The sequence below is a fragment of the Heptranchias perlo genome, chromosome 5 (assembly GCF_035084215.1).
Source record: "Heptranchias perlo isolate sHepPer1 chromosome 5, sHepPer1.hap1, whole genome shotgun sequence".
NCBI classification, from domain to species: domain Eukaryota; kingdom Metazoa; phylum Chordata; class Chondrichthyes; order Hexanchiformes; family Hexanchidae; genus Heptranchias; species Heptranchias perlo.
The window spans coordinates 92886139-92913413 of NC_090329.1; the positions used below are offsets into that span (position 1 = coordinate 92886139).

At 42.8% G+C, this 27275-nt stretch overlaps 1 protein-coding gene across 1 annotated transcript in view; it reads left to right on the plus strand.

Moving 5' to 3' along the window:
• The first annotated feature begins 8703 nt into the window (after nucleotides 1-8703).
• The window catches only part of LOC137321458 (interferon gamma receptor 1-like), a 63835-nt gene continuing 45263 nt past the window's right edge, over nucleotides 8704-27275 (plus strand). Inside the window, exon 1 of the mRNA XM_067983853.1 lies at nucleotides 8704-9062. Coding sequence (XP_067839954.1) covers nucleotides 8966-9062 — 97 coding nt within the window. The 5' untranslated portion in view covers nucleotides 8704-8965. The remainder of the gene's footprint in view (nucleotides 9063-27275) is intronic.

Genomic DNA, 27275 nt, shown 5'->3' on the forward strand with positions numbered 1-27275 from the left:
CTAGGGAACACCACTGCATACTTCCCTCTAGTCTGAAAAACAACAGTTCACCACTTCTGTCTACTTCCTGTCCCTTAGCCAATTTTGTATCCACGCTGCCACTGTCCCTTTAATCCCATGGGCTTTAATTTTGCTAACAAGTCTATGTGCGCTACTTTATCAAATGCCTTTTGAAAGTCCATATACACAACATCAACCACACTACCCTTATCAACCCTCTCTGTTACTTCATCAAAAAACTCAATCAAGTTAGTCACAATCTTCCTTTAACAAATCCGTGCTGACTTTCATTTATTAGCCCATAATTTTCAAAGCGCCAATTAATTTTGTCCCGGATTATTGTCTCTAAAAGTTTCCCCACCACCGTCGTTAGGCTGACTGTACTTGCTGGGATTATATTTATGTTGGAAATATTTTCCTCCATCCAGAGGGCCAAGTGTTGTGGATCTTACAGTTTGCTATCAGTTAAAGCATGTCCTTCACTCATCCCATTTGCAATCTGATCACAAATTGTTTTAATGTGTGTTCATCTACGGTATGAGTACTCACACTATTAGTACCAGCAACAGAACTGTTTGCTTCTCTAGCTTTCTCCAATGTTCAGTTCCACCATCTGAAGTACTGTTGTTCTCCCGTTGCAGCCCAAGTATTAGTTAACCTGCAAAAAAAACACACTCGCCTTTACTACAATTCTTCCCCTCTGCAGGATTCCTCTATCACTGCAGATGCTGCTTAATAAGGAAATCTGGAGAACAGAAATCTCACATGTGCTGTCCAAAGCTTAGTTAAGTCTGACAATTCTTGTAGTCTTAGGAAGCAGTGTCAAAACTCATGTGGAATGCGCTCTTGACTTGAAACCAAAACAGATAAATGGCAGGATGTTAGGAAATCTGTGAAATCAGACACTCATACAGATTTTGGAAAGATGAACTGCAAATCTGTATGGGCTGGTACAAACATAATACATAAGAACATAAGAAATAGGAGCAGGAGTAGGCCAATCGGCCCCTCGAGCCTGCTCCGCCATTCAATAAGATCATGGCTGATCTGATCCTAACCTCAAATCTAAAGAACACAAGAAGTAGGAGCAGGACCCGGCCACTCAGCCCCTGGGCCCGCTCCGCCACCCACAGGGCCTTGACCGATCCGAACTCAGCTTCATGTCCAATTTCCTGCCCGCTCCCCGTAACCCCTAATTCCCTTTACTTCTAGGAAACTGTCTATTTCTGTTTTAAATTTATTTAATGATGTAGCTTCCACAGCTTCCTGGGGCAGCAAATTCCACAGACCTACTACCCTCTGAGTGAAGAAGTTTCTCCTCATCTCAGTTTTGAAAGAGCAGCCCCTTATTCTAAGATTATGCCCCCTAGTTCTAGTTTCACCCATCCTTGGGAACATCCTTACCACATCCACCCGATCAAGCCCCTTCACAATCTTATATGTTTCAATAAGATCACCTCTCATTCTTCTGAACTCCAATGAGTAGAGTCCCAATCTACTCAACCTCTCCTCATATGTCCACCCCCTCATCCCCGGGATTAACCGAGTGAACCTTCTTTGTACTGCCTCGAGAGCAAGTATGTCTTTTCTTAAGTATGGACTCCAAAACTGTATGCAGTATTCCAGGTGCGGTCTCACCAATACCTTATATAACTGCAGCAATACCTCCCTGTTTTTATATTCTATCCCCCTAGCAATAAAAGGCAACATTCTGTTGGCCTTCTTGATCACCTGCTGCACCTGCATACTAACTTTTTGATTTTCTCGCACTAGGACCCCCAGATCCCTTTGTACTGCAGTACTTTTCAGTTTCTCGCCATTAAGATAATAACTTGCTCTCTGATTTTTCCTGCCAAAGTGCATAACCTCACATTTTCCAATATTGTATTGCATCTGCCAAATCTCCGCCCACTCACCCAGCCTGTCTATATCCTCACTCTCTACTTTCCCTCCCATCTTTGTATCATCTGCAAACTTTGATATGTTACACTCGGTCCCCTCCTCCAAATCGTTAATATAGATTGTAAAGAGTTGGGGACCCAGCACCGACCCCTGCGGAACACCACTGGTTACTGGTTGCCAGTCCGAGAATGAACCATTTATCCCAACTCTCTGCTTCCTGTTAGATAACCAATCCTCCACCCATGCCAGAATATTACCCCCAATCCAGTCGTTCTTTATCTTGAGCAATAATCTTTTATGTGGCACCTTGTCGAATGCCTTCTGGAAGTCTAAATACACTACGTCCACTGGTTCCCCTTTATCCACCCTGTACGTTATGTCCTCTTGGGAAACTCAGACAAATCTACCGCTTTACACACTTCCTGTCACACTGGTGTTAACTGTGAATCTAAGTTCAACTGCTTCTTACTTTGGTGTTCAGAGCTGAAGTAACCTCTTTAAAATGGCACTATTCCAATGTCGCCAGATCAGAATCAATTAACTGGAGATATTTCTGTATTTGAATAGGTTTGCTGACTAGTAACTTGCTGATTTGTTAATTTAAAATATGATACAATATAGAAGATATTCCAAATGATAATGTAAATCCAACTTTAAAATTAACGATTTTTACTTGATACACAAATTACTCTTAGCTTCCTATGAGTGCACAGGTTAAAGAAACAATTAACACAGCCCAAGTCTAATTAGTCCACATTTAATTATAAAAATCTCCCCATGGGGGTTCTATAGACATTCACTTACAGAAGGTTCTTATTTTTGTGCCATCCAATTCAAAGTCCTCAAGCTGCCCGTGCTATAAAACTGTTGGTTAACATAATTATGAAAGAATCACACAAACATCTTACAAACATTGCTTTTGTACAATTTGATGCCCCAAGAAAAATCCAGTACATATTAAAAGCTGCTAAACAATTTGATAACCTTTCGCAGGTGACAGTTTCATTAATTAGTAATAGACAGTTCACCACAACAAATTGATTTATACAAATAATGTAAATATGATAAAAAGAAGTCACAAAGTGGGAAGTGAAGGCTAGTAACTGAGATTGCCCTCTTGATGAGTTACAGGTTCCAGGATGCTGTTTTGAGGAGTCAGCAAGTGGAGGCTTGCTTGTCAGAGGGAAAATCACCCAAGGTCATTCTCAGCATTGGTGAAGGCCCAGCAGTCGGCTTCCTTCCTGGCCTCTGGAGTGTACTACAGGAAGACATAGATGGGAATAGGAGAAAAATTAAACTCACTTTAATACAGAACACATGTTGGATTCAATGGTGTCATCCTTTCTACAGTGTTCTATAATGCTCACAGTCAGCTACAATGTTATAGGCTGGATTTCTCAACACTTGGTAGAGGCTTTTACTCATGACTAAAGCACTAACGCTTTTGACAAGGCACCACACAGGACACTACTGGAGAACATTAAAGGGCATGGAATTTGGGGGAGGGCGGGAAATCAGATAAAAAACTAGTTAAAACAGAGGAAACAAGAGAGTAGGAGTTGGTCAGTTTTGCAGAGTGGTTGAAAGTAGATAGCAGTGTCTCACAGAGTTCTGTTCTTGGACTGCTTCATTGTGCTATTTACACCAATGATTTAGATATTGGGCGAGAGGGAGTGGTGTCCAAATTTGCAGATGATATTAAGATAGGAGACAGATTAAATAATTCTGAGGACCAAAGGGATACTGATAAAGAAATAAAGAATGAACATGCATTTATATATTTTAAATTAAAACAAAACAGCCAAGCTATCCTTTAAATAGTTCTTTGTATGTAGTATCGGGCGGGGGAATATTTACTCTAAACACATTGTGGAACAAAATCGTAAATCAGTTCTTTATAAAGGGTCCTCTCAATCCTACCCTGGACTTTGTGGAATCCTGCAATATGGAAGAATTGTAATGTCGTCTCATTCTGTTGCTGGTTCTCCATGAGAAAAGTAATGAAGGTGTTTGACCTACTTAATGAATTTGTGCACTATCAAGTGACTGAATTTGCTGATGTTCCCTGAGGTAGCTTGGAATAAGCCTGAGGTTTAGAAATTCAGGGCTCATGATGCCTTGACTGCTGTTGGCAATGTTGTCCTGATAGTGCAGGTTGTCTGCAGGTCAGGTTCCAGTGCAATCCCGTGACTGCCTCCCTCGTGAAGGTGTGCCTGAAAAAGTAGTTTTTCCAAGGGTTGTTGCCAGGAAGGTGTTTTGAGATCTGCAGACACAGCTGCGTGAGTACGGGCATGTGTAGACAGTTTGCCTCTAGTGCAAGCAAACCTACCTTGCATGCTTCCTTTTATCCTCCTCTTCCTTCTCCAAAAAAACACAAGAAGAAATTAATCCTATAGGAATTGCCATATCTAGATTTTTAGTTGTAGAATCGAAAGTTTTGCTGCAGAAAATCCAACCAAACAAATGAAAAGAAGAAAAATGCAGCGACAAAAAAAATTGCTATTGCAGTTCTCCAGATTCCAAACTTGAAGTCCAAAATTAAAAATGTTCCTGTGAAAAATCCAGTAGGTCACCCTTAAGAACTGATATTAAAAGTCCACAATATGTCTGACTTCCTTTGCCCAATTTATATGGGCAAGCTGAACACAGCACATTCCCTTCAAAAAAATTGAGGAATCACACTATTTCTCATTAAAATACATTTTCCATTGATTTTAATATTTACATGAAATTCTTACCAGCCGGAAGATTGTGTAATATGTGAACTGGGTGAGAATCCTGTGAAAGGTTCTCCTCAACCAATTTCCCAAGCCCGCTAGCCAAAAAATATGCCCTCAAGTGCAGCATGCTGCATTCAAATTCATATCTAATACATGTTACTTTAAAGCTATTATGGATAGCTTTAGATAATGATGGATACCTGAAACTCGGTAATAAGCTCAGTAAGTAAGGGAGGGGGGTTATAAAAGGTGTATATTCCTTGGGGTATTGTTTTACTTCCATGAGATTTTTAATGAGAATTCTGTTTCTGTGTTGATGTATTGCATTTATGCAAAAATTGCAATGCAACTGTGGTTTCAAGTGGCTGATTTGAGGGTGCTTTGAAGTTTGGCAAATAGTGTGAGAATATCTCTGCGAGGTGTCTCTTTGGTTTCACACCCGCTGTCGTGTAACTGTAAGTAGCAGGAAACGAACTTTTCAACTTTTAAAAACAAGGCTGGACCACCTTTACACTTTGAATAGTTGATTTTCCTCTTCCTACTGCCCAATTTTCAGATGGCACTGGGGAGGGGATCTATTGAGCGGGATCCCTGCTCATTTTTGCGTCCAGTGAATTTTCTGGTGTCACTTCCGCTGAATGTCGGAAGCACCCATCCAAATAGAGGCAGGCACATTTAAATGAGGCATTGGTAATGTGGCGATGTCATACATCCCACTTCCCATCTATACTGCTGTATAAAATGGGTGCCCAATGTTGTTTGGTACTAAGGAAAAGCCGAAAATCCCTACAATGTGTGTGCCTACTGTTTCTTTCCACTGTGCTTTCCCTTGTGCAATTGTGTGATGGATGCCCTCTTAAACTTTGCCTCATGCTACTCCTTGATGCTACATAAATAGCAGGAGTTCATGAGCTGGCTGGCTACTGTTTTCCTCTAGGAGCTCCTTGGTACTGAGATGGCTCTCATCTCACGACAGCTAGGTCCTGAGATGGACCTGCTGTAAATTACATCTTCTATGCTGCTACAAGGGCAGCCTAGCCCTGCATCCTTTCTACCACATGTGTAGGCCTCTGAGGAGGTTGGCATGAGGGTACATATATGCTGCTATCCTGAGAGACAGCAGCACAATGTGACAATATTCCTGCCATGCCACGAGTATTGGGCACTGATTCTGCATGACCATTGATTGGTGGGAAAGCAGATCAAATGGTGCCAATCAGATCGGTGAAGCCGTTAGAGATGGTTGTCTGCAACCAGTCACCAAGCTCGTTGAAGCTGGAAGAGACAGCCCTGCCCACTCTGGTGCCCAAAGTCTCTGTGGTAGCCATCTGGCCATCCATGCCAGGAGCTAAGACTGTCCTTGGCTGCCTCTGTCATTGGAGGCCTCTACTTCTGATCAGCCTGGAGCTCTAGAACCGCCAAGAGGGATTGCAGGGCTGTTAGTGAGCTGAAAATTTTAGTGTGCTGTTCAAAGGAGCTGCCATCAATGCAAGGGTTAATCTGTTGTGCTTCTGAATTAGCAGCATTCTGCTAGTCATAGAATCATAGAAAGTTACTGCACAGAAGGAGGCCATTGGGCTCATCATGTCCATGCCAGCTGAAAAAGAGCTCTCCAGCTTAATCCCACATTCCAGCACTTGGTCCGTAGCCCTGTAGGTTACGGCACATCAAGTGCTCATCCAAGTACTTTTTAATTGAGTTGAGGGTTTCTTCCTCTACCACCCTTTCAGGCAGTGAGTTCCAGACATCCACCACCCTCTGAATGAAAAAAGTTTTCCTCAGCTCCCCTCTAATCCTTCTACCAATTGCTTTAAATCTATGCCCCCTGGTCACTGAAGCCTCTGCTAAGGGAAATTGGTCCTCCTTATCCACTCTATCTAGTGTCATAATTTTATATTCCTCAGTTAAATCTCCCCTCAGCCTCCTTTGTTCCAAAGAAAACAACCCCAGCCTATCCAATCTTTTCTCGTAGCTAAAATTCTCCATCCCTGGTAACATCCTCGTAAATCTCCTCTGTACCCTCTCTAGTGTAATCACATCTTTCCTGTAATGTGGTGACCAGAACTGTACACAGTACTCAAGCTGTGGCCTAACTAATGTTTTATACAGTTCTAGCATAACCTCCATGCTCTTATATTCTATGCCTTGGCTAATAAAGGAAAGTATCCCGTATGCCTTTTTAACCACCTTATCTACCTATCCTGCTACATTCAGGGATCTGTGGACATGCACTCCAAGGTCCCTTTGCTCCTCTATACGTCGTACTATCCTCCCATTTATTGTGTATTCCCTTGCCTTGTTTGCTCTCCCCAAATGCATTACCTCACACTTCTCCGGATTGAATTCCATTTGCCACTTTTCTGCCCACCTGACCAGTCCATTGATATCTTCCTGCAGACTACAGCTTTCCTCCTCACTATCAACCACACGGCCAATTGTTGTATCATTTGCAAACTTCATAGAATCATAGAATCATAGAAGTTACAACATGGAAACAGGCCCTTCGGCCCAACATGTCCATGTCGCCCAGTTTATACCACTAAGCTAGTCCCAATTTCCTGCTCTTGGCCCATATCCCTCTATACCCATCTTACCCATGTAACTGTCCAAATGCTTTTTAAAAGACAAAATTGTACCCGCCTCTACTACTGCCTCTGGCAACTCGTTCCAGACACTCACCACCCTTTGAGTGAAAAAATTGCCCCTCTGGACCCTTTTGTATCTCTCCCCTCTCACCTTAAATCCATGCCCCCTCGTTATAGACTCCTCTACCTTTGGGAAAAGATTTTGACTATCTACCTTATCTATGCCCCTCATTATTTTATAGACTTCTATAAGATCACCCCTTAACCTCCTACTCTCCAGGGAAAAAAGTCCCAGTCTGTCTAACCTCTCCCTGTAAGTCAAACCATCAAGTCCCGGTAGCATCCTAGTAAATCTTTTCTGCACTCTTTCTAGTTTAATAATATCCTTTCTATAATAGGGTGACCAGAACTGTACACAGTACTCCAAGTGTGGCCTCACCAATGCCCTGTACAACTTCAACAAAACATCCCACCTCCTGCATTCAATGTTCTGACCAATGAAACCAAGCATGCTGAATGCCTTCTTCACCACCCTATCCACCTGTGACTCCACTTTCAAGGAGCTATGAACCTGTACTCCTAGATCACTTTGTTCTATAACTCTCCCCAACCCCCTACCATTAACAGAGTAGGTCCTGGCCCGATTCGATCTCCCAAAATGCATCACCTCACATTTATCTAAATTAAACTCCATCTGCCATTCATCGGCCCACTGGCCCAATTTATCAAGATCCCGTTGCAATCCTAGATAACCTTCTTCACTGTCCACAATGCCACCAATCTTGGTGTCATCTGCAAACTTACTAACCATGCCTCCTAAATTCTCATCCAAATCATTAATATAAATAACAAATAACAGCGGACCCAGCACCGATCCCTGAGGCACACCGCTGGACACAGGCATCCAGTTTGAAAAACAACCCTCTACAACCACCCTCTGTCTTCTGTCATCAAGCCAATTTTGTATCCAATTGGCTACCTCACCTTGGATCCCATGAGATTTAACCTTATGTAACAACCTACCATGCGGTACCTTGTCAAAGGCTTTGCTGAAGTCCATGTAGACCACGTCCACTGCACAGCCCTCATCTATCTTCTTGATCAAGCCCCCCACATTCAAGTCCAAATGATTAATATATACCACCAAAAGCAAGGGACCTAGTACTGGACTTTGTGGGACCCCACTGGAAACAGCCTTCCAGTCACAAAAACACCTGTCAACCATTACCCTTTGCTACGTGGTAGGTGAAGGCATTTATTGTCACATGACTGTGTAAAGACCCTTAATACCCTTGAATTAGAATATATTACAAGCCATCCACAACAGACAAACTGGTGTATGGGGTTTCTCTCCATTATAAGGTGGAGTTGCGTCACTAATATGCCAGAAGTCCCAGGCAATGCCTGCCCCTCAGAGTTGGCCCTCACTCAGGAGTCATTTAATCACATGGCACCAGTTCAGTACTTTATCCCAAGAGGTTGGACAGCCCTGCGGTGGGGGAATGTCCATTTTAGTCAATCGTAAAAGAAAACGATTTACCAATGAAACATCTATGTTTGGGTTTGTGACGAAAGTCCCACTTCTCTTTATTCTGTTGCGGTGGGAAACCCCCAGACACATCAGAACAAAAAACCCGAGCTAAGCTGAACCGGGAAATCACTGTGTGGAAATTAGGAGGGCAGAAAACAAAACTTTCCTTCACATTGGCGCCTGTATTGCACCGAGAACTAATGTCTCTTTGAAGTCGACTGGACGGGATGTTTGTGAGTGGATTCCTGAGCCTGACCTTATGCCTGTGTTGTGTGTCCCGGGACAGTCTGGGGGTCTCGGCACTTCTCCAGAAGAGCAACTCAAGTAAGCGATCGAGTCAATGTCCTGAGTGGAAGTTAGTGAAATGCGTTTCTTGACTTGTTTGGGTTTCGGGTTTACTCTGTTCAGTTTTGGAGGGATTGGGCGGTTCACTGTCCTGTGCTTTTGAATGACAACTTCTGGGGTATTAATCAGCTAAAATGTAAAAAGAAAACCGACTTTTACACGGTGGATCAGAATATTAACATCGGTTTCGTTTTCAAAGTCAGTGTGACTTGTCCTGGGATAGTCGGTGGCTCCTCCCTTCTAACACGATCTCATGTTACAGTGACACACATGGTTTCGGTGCACTGCTCTCTGCAGACCTGGGATTTACTGTGACTGGCTGTACATTGCTGTTTGATCTCAATTTGACTGCTCATAGGTTCAATTACTTCAATTATCGTCCTGTTAAATGATGTGTAATTTATTCATGTATTAACCAATCAGAAAAGCGATTTTCGTGTAAATTGACTATATGGCAGAGTTTCATTGAAATTAAGGGAAAGGGATTTTTTTTAGAAGTCGGTTTGGCTGGTGATTGGACTTTCCTGGTAATTTTCACAGATTCCTACAGGTACTAGTAACTGTAAGAGAGCAAGTATTGCAGGTGCTAGTACTGGTATAGTAGCAGATATTACATATACCCCCACTGGCAGTATTTGTAATACCTGCCCCTATACTGGACTTATTACAAGTACTGGTGCTGGGCATATATTACTGGTGCTTTATTGGCATCAGAGCAGGTATTACATATACTGCCACAGTAGTGGACCACATAATACAGGAATTGGTGTGGGGCAGGTATATGTACTAAGATTGGATAAGAATGAGAACAGGTATTGCATTTGTACCAGGAATATCGGAGACGTTTACAGGTATTAATGGTAGCTATTCTAATCTAGGTGTCAGCCTTGGCTCAGCGGTAGCACTCTCACCTCTGAGTCAGAAGGTTGTGGGTTCATGGTCCCGTTCCAGAGACTTGAGCACATAATCCAGGCTGGCACTTCAGTGCAGTACTGAGAAAGTGCTATGCTGTCAAAGGTCCTGTCTTTTGACTGAGGTGTCTGTCCTCTCAGGTGGATCTAAAAGACCCCATAGCATTATTCAAAGATGAACGCGGCAATTCTCTTGGTGTCCTAGCTAATATTTATCCCTCAACCAACATTGCCACAAGAGATTATCTGGTCATTTATCTCATTGCTGTTTGTGGGACCTTGCTGTGAGTAAATTGGCTGCTGTGTTTCCTTACATTACCACAGGGACTACACTCGAAGTACTTAATTGGCTGTGAAGTGCTTTGGGATGTCCTGAGGTCATGAAAGGTGCTATAAAAATGCAAGTTGTTTCTTTCTCTATTAGTAGGCATTGAAAACAAATTGTATTGAATTAGACCTGATCAAAATGTTTTGGCTCCAATCTATTCTATTCAGTCAGGGGCAGCAGTGAGCAAGAGAAGAGGGACATAGTTAGGAAAATGGAGGTTGACAATGTTAAAGGTAGGTTTTGAGAAGATGGTGAGGGAGGTAGCAAGGCAAAGTGGTATAGGAAGAGAGTTAGAGAATGCAGGGGTATGGTGCAAGAAGATTCTGCCACTGATGTGCAGTGGGAGGAGGGGAGACACATCAGTAAGCCAGAGTTAGAAGGCAGAAGGTGCATTCTGGGGTCAGAAAGAAGGAAGTCATGGGATAATTGAGAATGTAGATTTTGAAATCAGTGTGATAGTGGATAGGGGCTAACATGGCTGTGAGGGTAATGGTGGTAGGACTGTGGGATAAAACAAATGCGGCAGAGTTCTGAATTGATTGGGATCTATATGGCAGAGCTTGGGATGCTAACAAGTGGAATCAAGACAGGAGTGTGGTAAGCATAGATAAGGGTTTTGGATGTGGTGAGGTTGAGGCAGGGATGCAGAAAAACAATGTTGTAAAAGTGGAAGTAGGCAGATTTTGTGATTGATTGGGTGTGGGATTTGAAGCTGAACGTAGGGTTGAGCTCCTTGTCAGTATGATGGGGCTATTCATCTTATGATGAACGTTATAAGGCCCTGTCGCACTTGTAATAATCAGATATTGTTCAAAATATTTTTGAAACATTTGGGACTAGCTTAGTGGTATAAACTGGGCGACATGGACATGTTGGGCCGAAGGGCCTGTTTCCTTGTTGTAAACCTCTATGATTCTATGATTTACATTTTTTCTCTAAAGCTCCCATCATGTACTGTACATGCTTTGTTTCTGAGCTTATCAGAACTGATTAGGGGAATAAATAAAATAGTTATTTAAAGAAAAGAATGAGGTGAAGGATATCTGCGATTTGTTTCACAAAATGGATAAAGGATGCTTGTTCCATGATTCATTCTGAATCCAGAAGTAAAGTTTAGTGTTCTTGCAAGAAACAACTTGAAATGGGGAGTGTAGAAGGGCGTGCAAGGAGCAGCATCAAGCATTCTTTAGAATGAGCCACCAACCTAGTGAAGCTACAGTACAGGGCCACCTGCACACTAAACACCAAAAATAGCAAGTTATAGACAGAACTAAGCGGTACCACAAGCAATGGATCAGAACAAAGCTCTGTAACCTTACCACATCTAGTCGAGAATGGCGGTGGACAGTCAGGTAACTAACAGGAGAAGGAAGTAGTGAGTTGAAAAATTAAAAAGTGTACTGCCCAAAGGAGCTGTCATCAGTGCAAGGGTTAATCTGTTGTGTTTCTGAATTTGCAGCATTCTGCTTATGTGGTGGGTGAAGGCATAAATATCTGTATCCTCAACTATGGCAGAGCCCAGCATTGAGTGCAAGAGATGAGGCTGAAGTGTTTTCAAGCAATGTTTAGTACAAATATGCATTTTTTTATATATTTATAACTTCATGAACTTAGAATTGCTCACTGGTCTATAAGCTTCTAACTGAAGAGCTGTGTGTTCCACTTGTGACAGACAGATGGATTGGATTACTTTATCAGTCCCATGAAGTGTTTCAGACCAGGCATTTGGCTGTACTTAATGATCATCCTCCAGAATAGATAAATATTAAAGACTGCTTGCATTGTATCATGGAATTGAGAATACACCGAAGAACCTGAAGGATAAGACTGCAGGTTGAATCCTTTTATTGCCTGTCTACCCTCCGTATCCCCTTACTGTATATATGCTGCTGTTTGAGTCGCTATTTTGTCATTTACTCGTCCTTAGCAGTTTTCAAGATTCATAGCATAAGGTCAAACAGTAGCTGTAAACTCTCCATCGCCTGCATGCTGAAGGGTGGATTGGTGAACACACTCACATATTTCATAGAATGACACCGCACAGGAGGTGGCTATTCGGCCCATCGTGCCTGTGCCGGCTCTTTGAAAGAGCTATCCAATTAGTCCCACTCCCCGATTTGTGTTTTCTGAACATATCTCTCAATCATACTTGATTATCATTCAAATTCTGACTGTCTCTTATACTGTATTTTCACTCACTGTGATTGGAGATAAAATAATGGCAGAGAGTTACAACACTGTAGCTTAACAGAGGCTGAGATGAAAAATTCAACAGGATTATGGTCTGGAACTTTCTAATGGTGTGAGTCAGGCTCTCCAGAAGAGACTAGTGTCTACTATGTAGAAATGGTGGTGGGACGGGTTAGAAAGCTGTTCTTTCATCTCTGGGAAAGGGGTCTGCTTGGAATAGTGCTTGCTCAAAAAATTCTGGTTGGTATAGTCACACAGCACAAACTGCCCTGAATTTGGCTTCCATTGGCAATCGCACTCTGAGCCTACATGGATGATTGATATGGAAATGGAAATGTCACACTGTTACAATTAGCAGAGTGATGATTTGGGTTTGGAACAATGTTGAGAGAACTTTAACCTGTAGCTGGCTTTACTACATCTGACCTGCCCGGTGCTTGATGCTGACACTGGGCACCTGCAATTGGAAAGTGATTCATTCCCCAAAGCTTTGATAAGTACAAAAAAAATGTTAAAGAATTTTTTATGCTTGTCAAGGCACTACCAGTGGAGGAAGAGCTCCTATTTAAACAATTTACTAAGGGCCTCTGTTACCGGATGAACCAACTCCAGTTACAGCATTTTACTAATTTCTGCTGTCTGCAGGAGTAGTATTGTACATGGATGTTTAAAATTGAAATTTGTACTTGTTGCAGAATTGTTTGCTATTTTCATGTGTGTTCCAAAGGTTTAGTGCAATCCTAAGTGAGGGTCACAGAATGCCTCTCCATGATGTAATTGCAACAAACTAATTGTGAATACATTATAGGAAAAATATCACATGTATTATATCAAAAGTATTAAGGTGCTTTGAAGTACTCTACAGGACTCTACACAATCAAACTATTTTGATAAAGTAAACTGGAACAAATTTTGATCCACTTATAGTTTCCAGAAGTCTGAAAAGCACTTGGGACATCTTGAAGATGTAATAAGTTATATAAATGCAATTTCTTCTTTACCAATCCTGGCCACTTCCTCTTTCAGTGAAATGATTGCTATGCAAACAAGGTACAAGTGAAGAAAGTCAGTGCTGGCTGGCCCCAGAGTACTAGAAATTCAGAAATTTGTGGTAAACCTAGTCAGTCTGCTCTCTTGCATGAGTAAGGAGCAGTTTCAGATGGATGTCACTGTGAAAGCAACAGCACAACTCGGGATGAGATTCTGATCTGATTCCCAAGACAACTGACACTTGGAGTTGTGAGACCAACTCTACCTCCAGTAGATTGTCTTTCAGTACTTGATCATCACGCTGGCTTCACAATAACTCCAGACCTATGAGAACCCATTTTAAGAGCACTTAGCAAGTCAATTAGGCCAATGAGAACTTATTAAAATTAGTGATCACGCATGTGCAACATTCCTTTGTCACTGAGCTTAGCGTGACTCACAGCAAGGTACAGCCAACAGCAAAACATTGTAGTTTCTGAGACTGGTATCTGTAGTAAAACGATTTGAATGAAGCATTTTTGGACATTTCCTATCTTGTGTGTGATTGTCTTGACTTTCTGTCAGGTTGTGGGCGAACTGATGACATTTTGAGTGAATAAAATGCGCCATAATTTGCTGTCAAAATAACAATGAGGCTAATGGCACTCCCTGTTATTTATGCGCAAATGGTACAGCAGCTTGAGGCGAGGGGCAGATGCTAAACAGAAATCCAAAAGTTGCTGTTCGCAATGCGTGAAGTTTTTTTTTAATTCGTTCATGGGATTTGGGCATCGCTGGCAAGGCCAGCATTTATTGCCCATCCCTAATTGCCCTCGAGAAGGTGGTGGTGAGCCGCCTTCTTGAGCCGCTGCAGACCATGTGGTGACGGTTCTCCCACAGTGCTGTTAGGAAGGGAGTTCCAGGATTTTGACCCAGCGATGATGAAGGAACGGCGATCGATATATTTCCAAGTCGGGATGGTGTGTGACTTGGAGGGGAACGTGCAGGTGGTGTTGTTCCCATGTGCCTGCTGCCCCTGTCCTTCTAGGTGGTAGAGGTCGCGGGTTTGGGAGGTGCTGTCGAAGAATCCTTGGTGAGTTGCTGCAGTGTATCCTGTACATGGAACATACTGCAGCCACGGTGCACCGGTGGTGGAGGGAGTGAATGTTTAGGGCGATGGATGGGGTGCCAATCAAGTGGGCTGCTTTGTCCTGGATGGTGTTGAGCTTCTTGAGTGTTGTTGGAGCTGCACTCATCCAGGCAAGTGGAGAGTATTCCATCACACTCCTGACTTGTGCCTTGTAGATGGTGGAACGGCTTTGGGGAGTCAGTGGGTGAGTCACTCGCTGCAGAATACCCAGCCTCTGACCTGCTCTTGTAGCCACAGTATTTATGTGGCTGGTCCAGTTAAGTTTCTGGTCAGTGGTGACCCCCAGGATGTTGATGGTGAGGGATTCGGCGATGATAATGCCATTGAATGTCAAGGGGAGGTGGTTAGACTCTCTCTTGTTGGAGATGGTCATTGCCTGGCACTTATCTGGCACAAATGTTACTTGCCACTTATCAGTCCAAGCCTGGATGTTGTTCAGGTCTTGCTGCATGCGGGCTCGGACTGCTTCATTATCTGAGGGGTTGCGAATGGAACTGAACACTGTGCAATTATCAACTGTATTTGCGCGGTAGATACAAACCAAACTAAACTAAACTCGCCACAGAAAGTTAAGTCTTTTCCATTTCAGTCTAAGTACCCTTTTAATGATGTGATAAGTGTTAATTACTGCCAGTTAACCTCTCTGGCACTGAAAATTAACTATTACAAGTGTGGAGTCTCATTCCTTCAGGTTTTAATTGTTGTTGGAGATTTTAAAAACGTAAAATTTAAAATTATTTTTTTTTTACTTTTCCTTTCTGTCTCTTTTTTTCTCTCTCTCTTAATCCAATCTTTCTTTCCCTCTCTTTATTTCTCTTTCTTTACCTGATTTGACATTGAATTCACCCACTCTAACTTACAAAACCTTCTTAGTCCTTGTGCTGTCAATTTCATAATCCTTCAATCTGATTGGTTAAGTAGATACACAGTTGTTTGTCCTGTTCACTCAGGTCCCAGATGCCCTGTTGTTGAAAAGATCGACTTGACTTGTGTTCTCCTGCTTGTTGCCTGAGGGTTTTCGTGTGGCTACTTGTATACACACTTAGAAGGAAATGCACTTTTGTCATGATTTTAGCTTGGACTGCACAGGATGGTGCAGTGACCAATATGACCTGCAGATGGCAGCATTACTGCACACATGTAATTATAGGCTGGCCATGACTGATGTTACCTGAAGAACATTTAATCCTCTGGTATCAAATTAATCTCTTTATTTTAATAGAGGCATAAATCAGTCTGATTTAAACAAGTTAATGCTTCCGTTGAGATAATAAAGAAGTTGTTGATGCATGAATATTAAGCATTTATGCCACATCACCAACAATAATTTTTAGTCTTATAGTTCTGGTTAAGGTGGAATCTCATCAAAGTATATAAATTATTGAATGAAATAGCTAAACTGAGCCCAGAATAGTAGTTCAAAGTGTGCCAAAAAAAAAACTAGAACTAGAGGAATGAGAATTAGTGAAAAATATATTTAGAACGGATATTAGGAAAAACTACACAGTGAGAAATGTTCAGAATAACCTACCAGGCAAAATAATAGAAGCAAAAACATTGGGGTTATTTAAAATACTGTTAAATGCCATGATGGGAGAGTTAATATACTGGAGGAATGAACTTTGATAGGCCAAATATTTTCTTCTCATCCCTGTCCATTTTTAAGTTATATATTAAAATTCTGTTAAAGTAAATAAAGGCCCTTAAAAAATCCAGTGCTTTTGCTATCTTCCCACGAGATTGAAAATATGCCAAGGGTGGCTGTGACATTTTGTTAAATAGTGAAAAAATAACAGTTGGACCCTGCTGTTCCTGAGTAACCCACTAGTGATACTTCTACAATGGGCCCATGTATTGCAATTAGCTTGCTTGGTGATGCCTGGTTACATAGGGGATGCACATATCTTAGCGGCTCAGTTTTACATTGTCCTAGTCTGCCTGATACCAGGTCACTGAACCTTCATAACAATCAAATATGGCACAGGCTTGCACATTACGACTAAATGCCACAAACCATCAACCATAAATAAAGCATTCTTATAGGATCATGGAAAAGTACTAGACTTAGAAAAGATTCAGTAATTCCTCTGGCCAATCCTAAACGTGAACATTCTCAATTGCCCACTCCCTCAAATATCTATCCAATGCTCCCTTATTTTTTCACACACTATATGCCTCCCTTCTCTACATTCATTACCCTCTGTGTAAAGTACTGCACCTGGAATTTCATCTCTACATTCGGCCACATTCAAAATTACACTTTACTTTCTCTGGTTTAGCCAAATGCTCTCTCGATTTCAAACATTTTATTGGGTTCAATTTATCCACTCACTTCAGAGTCTTGAACACTTCAATAATATCTCCTATGACCTCTCTGCAAAGCTCAGATGCCTTACACCAGCTTTCAGTTTGGTTGTAATTTTTCAGCAATGCCTTTTATGCCTGGATATTCTTACTGTAAAATAGCAACCAGAATTGCACAATATATTCCAGGCGGGGCCATACCCGTACAAACTCAGTCACCTCCTGCAATTTGTGCTCTAGCCCTCTGGCTATGCATCCCAAGATCCAGTTAACTTTCTTCACTTTGGCTGCACCTAGCGCATGGCTTCACTGAGGTATCCACCATAATCTCCAGATTCCTCTCCTGTGTTTGTCCTGTAGCCTAGAGACATTTATATTCCTACTCTGTATCTTGTTTCCCTAATCTCATTACCTTGCATTTGTCCACATTAAATATCATTTGCCACTCATCAACCCACCTTCCCAAACTATCCAAATCCCTTTGCACTTGGCTTGCCTCTTCCTTATTGTTTGAATCACAGTAAATTTGGTGTCATCTGCAAACTTCGACAGTTTTGTTTCTTTCTCCAGCATCAACAATGGCCCAAGCACTGATTCCCATGACAGTCTGCTGTGACCCCTTGTCATATTGACACAGCTACAACCACAATTACCCTTTACTTTCTCTGGTTCAGCCATATTTCAATCCACCTCAGAAACATGTCGACCGTTCCATGGCATCTTATGAGGCACGGAACCAAAAGCTGTGCTGAAATTTAAACAAATCACAATCACAGAATCTCTGTTGTCAACAAGTTGTCATTTCCTCAATGAACTCCAGTAAATTTGTTAGTCATGCTCACCGTGGACAGAAAACCTGATGGAATTCATTGGCTACCATGGGGGCGATTTTAACTTCCAAGAATGGGTGGGCTGGGGGCGGGTGAGTAGTCAAAATTGTAGATTTCATCAGCAGGACCGCAACCCGGCTCCAACGCGCCCACTTCCAGGTTTAACCCAGTCGCACAGCCGAAACCCAGGAGTCCAATCCCCACTTAATGCCGACGGGCAGATTGTTAAAGGGGCAATTTACCTCATTGAAATAGTTGAGGTATTTAATTTTTTGTGGATTCTAAATCTGAAACAACTTTAACCTCACCTGCATGGGTTTCCAATGGTTTCTCACTCACGCATACACCTATTGCACATTCCCCCAATGGGTATCGTCGGGTATTGCCATTCACGATGAAGCAAATGAAAGGGCAACTTGACACTTGGGAAGCAATAATGGGCAAGACGTGGAAGTGGTGATAATCAATAAATGTAATGTGCTAATATGATAAAATGGAGAATGAACAACATAACATTTCTTAAAACACCCTTCTATATTTGCTTGGTGAACTACAATTGCTTAAACTTACATTTTCTACCACTTCTATGTGGTGCATCCCCTGTGGCTTTAACAGAGGTCGAGACACGCTGCTCAGATCCCTGCCCGGACTGCTGAGATACTTTTGACCAATGACCTCTGGATTTTGGAGCCTGTGAGGGCCCCGCCAAAGACTGCTCCACCCTCACCTGTGCAGGGGCAGATTCGGCCATCAGGAGAGGAGGCAGCAATCCAGGTACTGGTTGAGGTGGGGGAAGGGGCAACGGGTGAGAAGTGGGAGCGCTTTGAGTGGACTTCCCACTTCCATGTCCCCTCTCGCCATCATCCCTCTCCTGGGCCAGCACCACATCACCCCTACCACTCTGCTGGACAGCAGCTTGGTGCAGAACAGTGATGCCTTGTAAGGCCATGGATAAGGTATCTGTCATCCTGTTTAAGGCGGTAGACATGTTGGCATCCAGAGTCTGCACGGCCGTGGTCATGGCCTGCAGAGACTCATTTGTGAACCGTGCTTGAAGTTCAATAGAGGCAGCTACTCTCTCCATTGCAGACATTCTCGAACATACCTGCAACAACAATCCATCAGTGTTGGAGTTGGACTCCTCTGTCCTCTCCGCTATTGTGGAGAGAGTGTGTGGCACTTTCTCCAGTATGTCGCAAAGGTGCAGCTGTTCCTCAATCATTCTCCTTCTCGACGATTGCCCCTGGTGTTCAGAATCTCTGTCCAGCTGAGCAGAGCTTGGAGAGGAGTGCGTCCCCCCCCGACATGGACTCTCCACAGCTCTCGCCACCAATGGCTGCTCGTGCTCACTTATGAGTTGTGAATCACCAGGTAACAACCCAACTATCTGGCTAACAGGACCCGCTGAAGTGGGAGTGTCTGCGCTGGTGCATGGCTGGATGTCCCAGGACAGTGCGCCCTCAGAAGGAATGAAGTCCTTTGAGGAATCGATCTCTCCGTCTCGCAACATTCTTCTTCAGCGTCTGAAGGCCCTGGAAGACGATAGAAAATGATATTAGTTATTCTTCATCAAAGTGACTATCTTGCCAATCACCATACTGAAGTCTGTCAGAATTCAGTGATTGATGAAATAAAGTCATCATGTGTGTGAAAGATATTAAAGTTCTGTCACCGGGCATATCTGCTGGTTCCCAGTCTTTCCATCTCCAATGGATAATGATGCTGCTGTCCCACTTATCTCCATTGCCTCCTCCTCCACATCTGTCAGCTGGACTATTTGTGGTGATCCACCTCCAGTCCTCAACCTCTCCCTTTCGTTTTGCGTTCTCTTTTACAAGGGGGGAAAGAACGAACCTGTGAGTGACTGAGGTGCCATATTCACCCGATGGATCCATTGCTTTGGGTGAGGCTGACTATGAAACTGATGCATCACATTGCATCAGGATTGGAATGAGTGACAGCAGTGGATGGATAAATGGGGAAGTGAAGAAGTGCATACAAAGTGAATAATGGTTGATGCTGAAACTTAAGTGGGTATGAGGTGTGATGTAATGGAGTAGACGTGCTAACACAGAGTGAGGGAGGAGGGGTGTGTTGTGCAACACAGGATGTGGGAGAATCCATAGGCGCATATGAACACCACCTGCACGTTCCCCTCCAATTCCCACACCATCCCGACTTGGAAATATATCGCCGTTCCTTCATTGTCGCTGGGTCAAAATCCTGGAACTCCCTTCCTAACAGCACTGTGGGAGAACCTTCACCACACGGACTGCAGCGGTTCAAGAAGGCGGCTCACCACCACCTTCTCAAGGGAAATTAGGGATGGCCAATAAATGCTGGCCTTGCCAGCAATGCTCACATCCTGTGAATGAATAATTTTTTTAAAAATCAGCAAATACACTGACCTAGTTAGGTCATTAAAACGCTTCCTGCGCTGCAGCCAAGACCTGGGCACCGTGCTTCTGCTGCTCACCTCTTCTGCCACCTCCAGCCATGCCTTCTTGGTGACAGAACCAGATTTCTTCCTCTGCTCACTTGGATAAATGATCTCCCTCCTGCTTCTCACAGCACCCAACTGTACTTCAAGTGACACATCCGGGAACCTGGGTGCTGCCTTTCCTCGATGTCCATCCATGGCTTTATTTCCTCCTTTCTCCTCCCAAATCCATTTTTGCACTGGCCCTTTAAATAGTGGACTTCAGATCGCATCATGTGGGTGCGCAGTTTGTCCACTGCGCAGCTTAGAGAAGCGAAACCCGGAAGTAAAATTAAGTGCCTTCAATAGAGTTGCGATCGCAGATTCCGACGCGCTCACTTGACTTCTGGGTTTCCCACGTGATAATCTATCCACCTGCTCAGTTCCTGGCTCCATGTTAAAATCATGCCCCATGGTTCTGGTTCTTTATATCGGCACGGCATAGTCAGAGGTTGTGTTTCCAAACAGAAATACTTTAGGTGACGCTTGCGCTGCCCCCAGCTCCCATAATGACAAATACTATGTACATAATGGGTACAGGTAATGGTCAGTCTGTCCCTTGGATGCTTGTTTTAGGAATGTATAAATCAGTTAATTATTATTTGCTTCAGCATAATAATTTATTATGTGACAAGTGAGGTGGCAGTGAGCCATAGGACAATGAATTTCAGTACCACAGAGTGCAAAGGACCAGAAGTTAAGCATTGCTCAATTTCTGATTAGGGCTGAATCAAGCAGGTAGCTGCCAAGTGATGAAGCAGGGAGAAGGGGCAAATCTTAGAGCATATGGGGGAAGAGTAAAGAATAAGTATATTGAAGGGGTAAAGAAGAGTATTTTAGTCCAGGGTATTTTTAAGACAGATGGGAGAGTGTTTAAGGAAAAGGATAGTGAAGGAAAGAATACACAAGTACAGAAGGAAAAGATTTACTGAGGAGTACAAAGGGCATGGATTGCAGAGTTTATAAGCAACACATTCATTAAAAGGGGGAGAGATAAGATTGTAGCCTTGACAGAGTCTGGGAAGTAAATACTCCTGGCTGTAAAATATTCAGGAGAAATAGAGAATTTAAAAAGGGAGGGTGAGTGGTTATTAATTAAGCACATGACCACATCCATACAACAGAAAGATTTTAATGACAGTGATGCTCAGATGGAGTCTGTTTGGGTTGAGTTAAGAAATAGCAAGGGCTCTGTTACCATATTGTGAATACATTGTGGACAACCAAATAATGGGAAAGGAATTAAGGATGAAATTTGTAGGCAATTTAGAGAGGCTTGTTGTAGTAACAGTTGTATCACTGCCATGTCGAGATGCTACTAACGGTACTAAACATTACCACAATCCCTATTTTGAGCTCAACTGGATGTATAAAGGAAAAACACAAGATCAACAAAATCAAAAGAATATACTCTTGTTTAAAAAAAAAATCTCACCGCAAGCAGCTTCACAGCTCAGGCAGACAACCAAATCATGTTCTGCCAAGACATGTTAAATAACAACCACCGCTAGATTCTCCCCTTACAAGAAATGTCATTTCCTTGCCAGTGTATCTTTTGTCGAATTTATATTGCAATGCTGCCTGTAATGGAGACTTCAGTAACAGTGCTGTGAGGTAAATGAGATTGCAAGATCGATCTAAGGCAACTCCTGCTGGGACCACTGGAGACAGCGACATTCCAGCAGTAATATATCGACTAACTGTGTAGACACAGGCTGCCGTCTTTTCTGATCACGAGCGGACTGAATGCTCAGCCTACCTGCCCTGGCAGCATTGTAATTTTATTGTCACTGGCCTGTATGGACCTTATCTGGCCAGAGAATGCACAATGACAAACTGTAACTTGCCAACAGCTAAGCCGATCCAAGGCCTTTTGCATTAATGGGCACATTCCACAATAGTGGCAGCCAAAAGTTGTACACAAGTATGGCATTAATTATCACACTTTACAGCCCCGATTATAACTAGAGGCACGTTCGTGTGGGTGGGTTACCAGGCCCTCCTACAACTTACCTTTAAACCTGTGTTTGTTGTTGCCTAGTCACGACTTCTTTATCTTGTTTCCCCTCCTACTCTTTGTCTCAGCCAACACTATGGACTTTGGTCCTTCACTTTCATTTTTCAGTTTGAAAAAATGCTAAGATCCAAAATCAAAGTGATTGGGATCTTAAGTTCAATAAAGATCTCACTCTTGCATGGGGCGGGAAGAAGGGGGTCCCAACCATGACTTATCTGGCGTTGCAATTCCAAATGTATTTATATTTTGCTTTTTTAAAAAAAAATTCACAGAATATTTTCATTTGGCATTTTAAAAAAAAGTTTGCACTTTTACAGATTCAGTTTTACTTTATTCTGGACAGAATGTGAGATTAGGTAGTTTTTTTTGAGATGTCATTGTGGTAAGTATTGCACAAACATTTTTTTTCCATTATGGATGATGTATATAATCTTTTTAATGACAGCAAATTTTAAAAATTTGCTAATTTGTAACAGTGTGTTGCTGTGACTGTTGAGGCCAGCAGGAAACCCATCATTACTTTACATTTCTAAGAAGTGGCAACCATATTTCTTAATTCACACTTTCTTTGTGGTGGAAGTGGTGCGAGCCTGAGCAGCATCAGCATAATCGATGCACTCGATGCGGCTCATATGTGTAAACCCACTTCTGTCAGTAAGATCGGTTAACACGGGCTGCACCACACAGACTGCAACTGTTCAAGAAGGCGGCTCACCACCACCTTCTCAAGGGCAATTAGGGATGGGCAATAAATGCTGGCCTTGCCAGCAACGTCCACATCCCATGAACGAATAAAAAAAAACAAATAGATAGCAGGCGGGTGGGAACTCACAGGTACTGAAAGTCTGCGGTTGAAGTTGCCTTGATGAATGTTTACTCTTGATTGTGGTTAAAAGAAGCAAACTGTGTAGCTGCATATTCTCCCAAGAACAAAATAGAGAAGTGAAATCCAAACAATAGTTTTTTTACAATGACATTGGCTGAGAAATCGGACGAGAGCTGGAAATGGGCATTACGAAGGGAACGTTTGCCAGAAGATGTCTGCCTGAGGCTCGCTGCTAATCGGGCCTTGGGTTCATCTGCAGAAAACCAGTGAACTACGCACGCTAATCGAGGGTCTCAGTGAAACTCTCTGGTTGAGGCCTCAGGAAAATGGCCAGGCTCCGACACCGAGCCAGCCCGCAGATAGGCCCATGGGGGTGGTGGTGTTGGGAGAGGGGGGCACTCCTGCTCCTCCACATTCCATTTAAATATAAAAAAAATAAGTTGCCTTTTCATCAGTGGCCGCCGGTTAGGCCACTGTCGACCCGGAAAAGCTGAACGAAGCATACGCGGTGCATGTTCTGGCCAGCTTATGCTGAATTTAGGAGCAGGGTCCTAATATGGGCATTGGGACCCTGATTTGCATACTCAAGGGCCCTAACGCCTGTTTCCGGCCGGCACCCTGGACACTTGGAAGTCATCGACTTTGAATTTGGCAGCTGGCAGACTTCTAGGGGCGATGGGGCGCAAGAGGTCACGCCCAGAAATTGGTCCCCAGCGCTAATTGTCATCCAAAAACAGGCATTGCGGAGACCAATTTCTTCCCCATTGTCTTCATACGATGTTTTTGTAACCAAACCAGAAAAGGTTGGAGAAGCACAAGGATGTGATGGCACAATTTGCATCAAATGTACCATAGCATCATTCATGAAAGATATCTTCACATTTGACTTTTCTCCCTCCACAAACAGGAAAGGTTTGTCACTTTTTTCAAGAAGACAGTGCTCCTTTCAAACTACATCGCCCCTGTCATTGTTATCATGAGTATAGGTTATATAAAGTGTTGTTAACTTATTTCAGCCAAGAAAACCTTTTTCCTGTATCATATTTACATATACATGATATTTTAAAAAGATCCCATGAAACCAGGCATGGCAGGCTTAGGATTTTGTTTTTCTCAGTGGGAAAAGTCAGACCTGTGCATAGGAATGGCAAGGTTCCAGCAGAGCGCTGACAGAAGTGAATAGTGCAGTGGAGCTTCCACCCCAGAGTATGGCTGCAGCGGTCATTGCTGCTTGTGACATATGCAGCGGGATCCTGATGGCAGGGTGGCCTCAGGAGCACAGAAGGCAAAGGAGATGCGCCACTCCCAGAACAAGTTACCTCAGGCAACTGATCTACCACAGTAGATGTAGCTACCTGGACGTCACGGGAGATCAGTGATTTGGACTTGGGTTGTGACTCATTGTCAATTTGTCAGAGTATAGATATTTTTAGACTTGAATTGTATTTTATGTTCACTTGCACAACAGTCGGTTCGTTTCAGAGGAGTCAGGAACATGTAACAACTGAGCTGTAAGTATTGCCTCACTTTAGCTCCTCCTTATCTTTACTTTATCTACTTCCTATATCAGTCTGCACGGCACTTCTCATAAACACACTTGGTATACTTCAGGGGGTAGTCTGAATTTTAGACTGAATTTGAGAATATCAGCTAGTTTTATAGATTTCTTAAAATATGCCTTTGAGATCCCATTCTCCAACGACTCTAGTGAATGTTTCACTGATTCTACAGGCCTATGCATCTGGCAAGATGGTCGCTGTTGCTACAGGCCCACAAGCACCGAGCTGTTCACAATTCAGCATTTTATCACAATGTCACTGTTAAATGTCCTTGACATGAAAATAAAGCTAACTTTTATGCTAATAGTTCGGTATCAATAAAATTTGAAAATGGCTTCTTAGGGGATGGAAGGTGTGGGAAATGTTTATTTTTAAAATCACCCTGATACACTAAGCATACTTTTGCTTTGCAAAAGATAAGTAGGTTAAGTTATGTTGTTGAGACAGACTGGAAGAAGCTGTGGACCTTGTTATACTTCACCTGAGAATGCTAGATGGTGACATTTAACACCCAATACAGTGTTCCATTCCGCAGAAGTGGCATTCCTCACCTCAAAAAGCACATTTTTAAAAAAAAAGTTATCTTCAGTTTTATTGATAGAAGTGGGGTAGGCTGACTTCCTTCCCTCACCCTCTCCCAAACCACTAACGTGGGGTTTTAGCTTTATTTTCTTGCCAAGGACATTTATCAAGCTTTGTGGGATACTTTGCCAGAAGCAACATCAGCACAAATATTCCATGGCTAGTTATATTCAGGGCCACTGTTTATAGTGACTGAGCAGGGTAGATTTTCTGATCAATTTTGCCCAATCTTGAATGTAAATCGAGTGAATTTGTTTGGAAGCTTGGGCAGAGACTGTCACAAACTGGATAGCCCGGTGGTGAAGGATAGAATACTAGAGCCTGGTCTTCAGTTGCTTCCAAGCCTTTATTCACAGAGATCAACACACACACGCACTGTGCACCCCCTAGATAAATTCTCATATAAATGGATACAAGAGAGTCCCCAATTGATACACACCACCTGAATACAATTAACACTAATTGATAGGGATACAATTAACAGAGACCTGTTATCCAGGTCCACTCTCTGCCCACTTTTTGACGTATCCAACTTTTCATGTGCACAGGAAGCGCCTTCCAGTTTTTGGGTAGATATTTGCAAATGAGGCCAGAAATATGTCATGATGTTATCCATGTGATTTTCACTATTTCAGACTGATAAGCACTGTTTGCAATACTCACCCATATAAACTGGATCTCCAGAACTGCTGGGCACTGAGCTGCAAAAGGAAGTAAGTTAAAAGGGATCAGTAGCAAGATTTTCTAATTATAAGATCACTTCCCAATTGTTTGACATTTTATTTTTCTGTTCATCGATTTTAAGGAGCCTTTCTGGCTAATGTCGGGCTTTTGCCTTTTTTTTCACACAATATAACCTCTTCTGCGAGAAGGAATGCACTTCAGAACTGTCCAGAATGGACATTCCAAGGCCACCCCTTACAATGTACTGATAAAAACACTGAATAGGATGGGTGGCGTCGACATCTTGCTTTTCTCCTCTTTTGAGAGAGACAGGTTCACTGAGTCTTCCATCTATCCTTATATGGATCTTGAAGCTGAAGTGCATATCCCGGATAAAATCCAAGATTTCTTCATGTACTTCCATAGCTTCCAGCTTCTCCATGAGGGCTGCATGACGCACTGGGTCAAACGCCTTATAAAAATCAATGAAGGCAGTGTAATTGGGGTTTCCTTGAACCTTACAACACTCTGTGATCTCTTATAAAGTCACAAAATGCTCTAAACATTTCTCATGAGAGTAAAATTAAGTCTGTTCCTTTCTGATTAATCTTGCAGTCTCCAAGACATCTGATACACATGCCATGGTGAGCCACTGAAACTCCTTGCATATGCACAGGCCAATTTTGTGGCATTCTGAGACGACTCTTAGCCCAAAGTGCTGGAGGTAGTAAAAACGCAGCCTTCGTTTTTTTAAGCATTTACATTACTGTATCTTTCGCTGCTCTATCCTTCCTTTTACTTACTGTGCCCCACACTGTTCGAAACTTCCTTGACTTTATTGTACCCTTCACTGTTTCTGTCCTCCCTTTACATTACCATAGCCTTCACTGTACTACACTCTTCTTGCATTATTGTGGCCTTCATCGTTCTATATGCTATTGCGACCTTCATTGTATTGTACGTCCTTCACAAAGGAAGATGGTAGTGGTTGTTGGAGGCCAATCATCTCAGCCCAAGGGCATTGCTGCAGGAGTTCCTCAGGGCAGTGTCCTAGGCCCAACCATCTTCAGCTGCTTCATCAATGACCTTCCCTCCATCATAAGGTCAGAAATGGGGATGTTCGCTGATGATTGCACAGTGTTCAGTTCCATTCGCAACCCCTCAAATAATGAAGCAGTCCGAGCCTGCATGCAGCAAGACCTGGACAACATCCAGGCTTGGGCTCATAAGTGGCAAGTAACATTCGCGCCAGATAAGTGCCAGGCAATGACCATCTCCAACAAGAGAGAGTCTAACCAACTCCCCTTGACATTCAACGGCATTACCATCGCCGAATCCCCCACCATCAACATCCTGGGGGTCACCATTAACCAGAAACTTAACT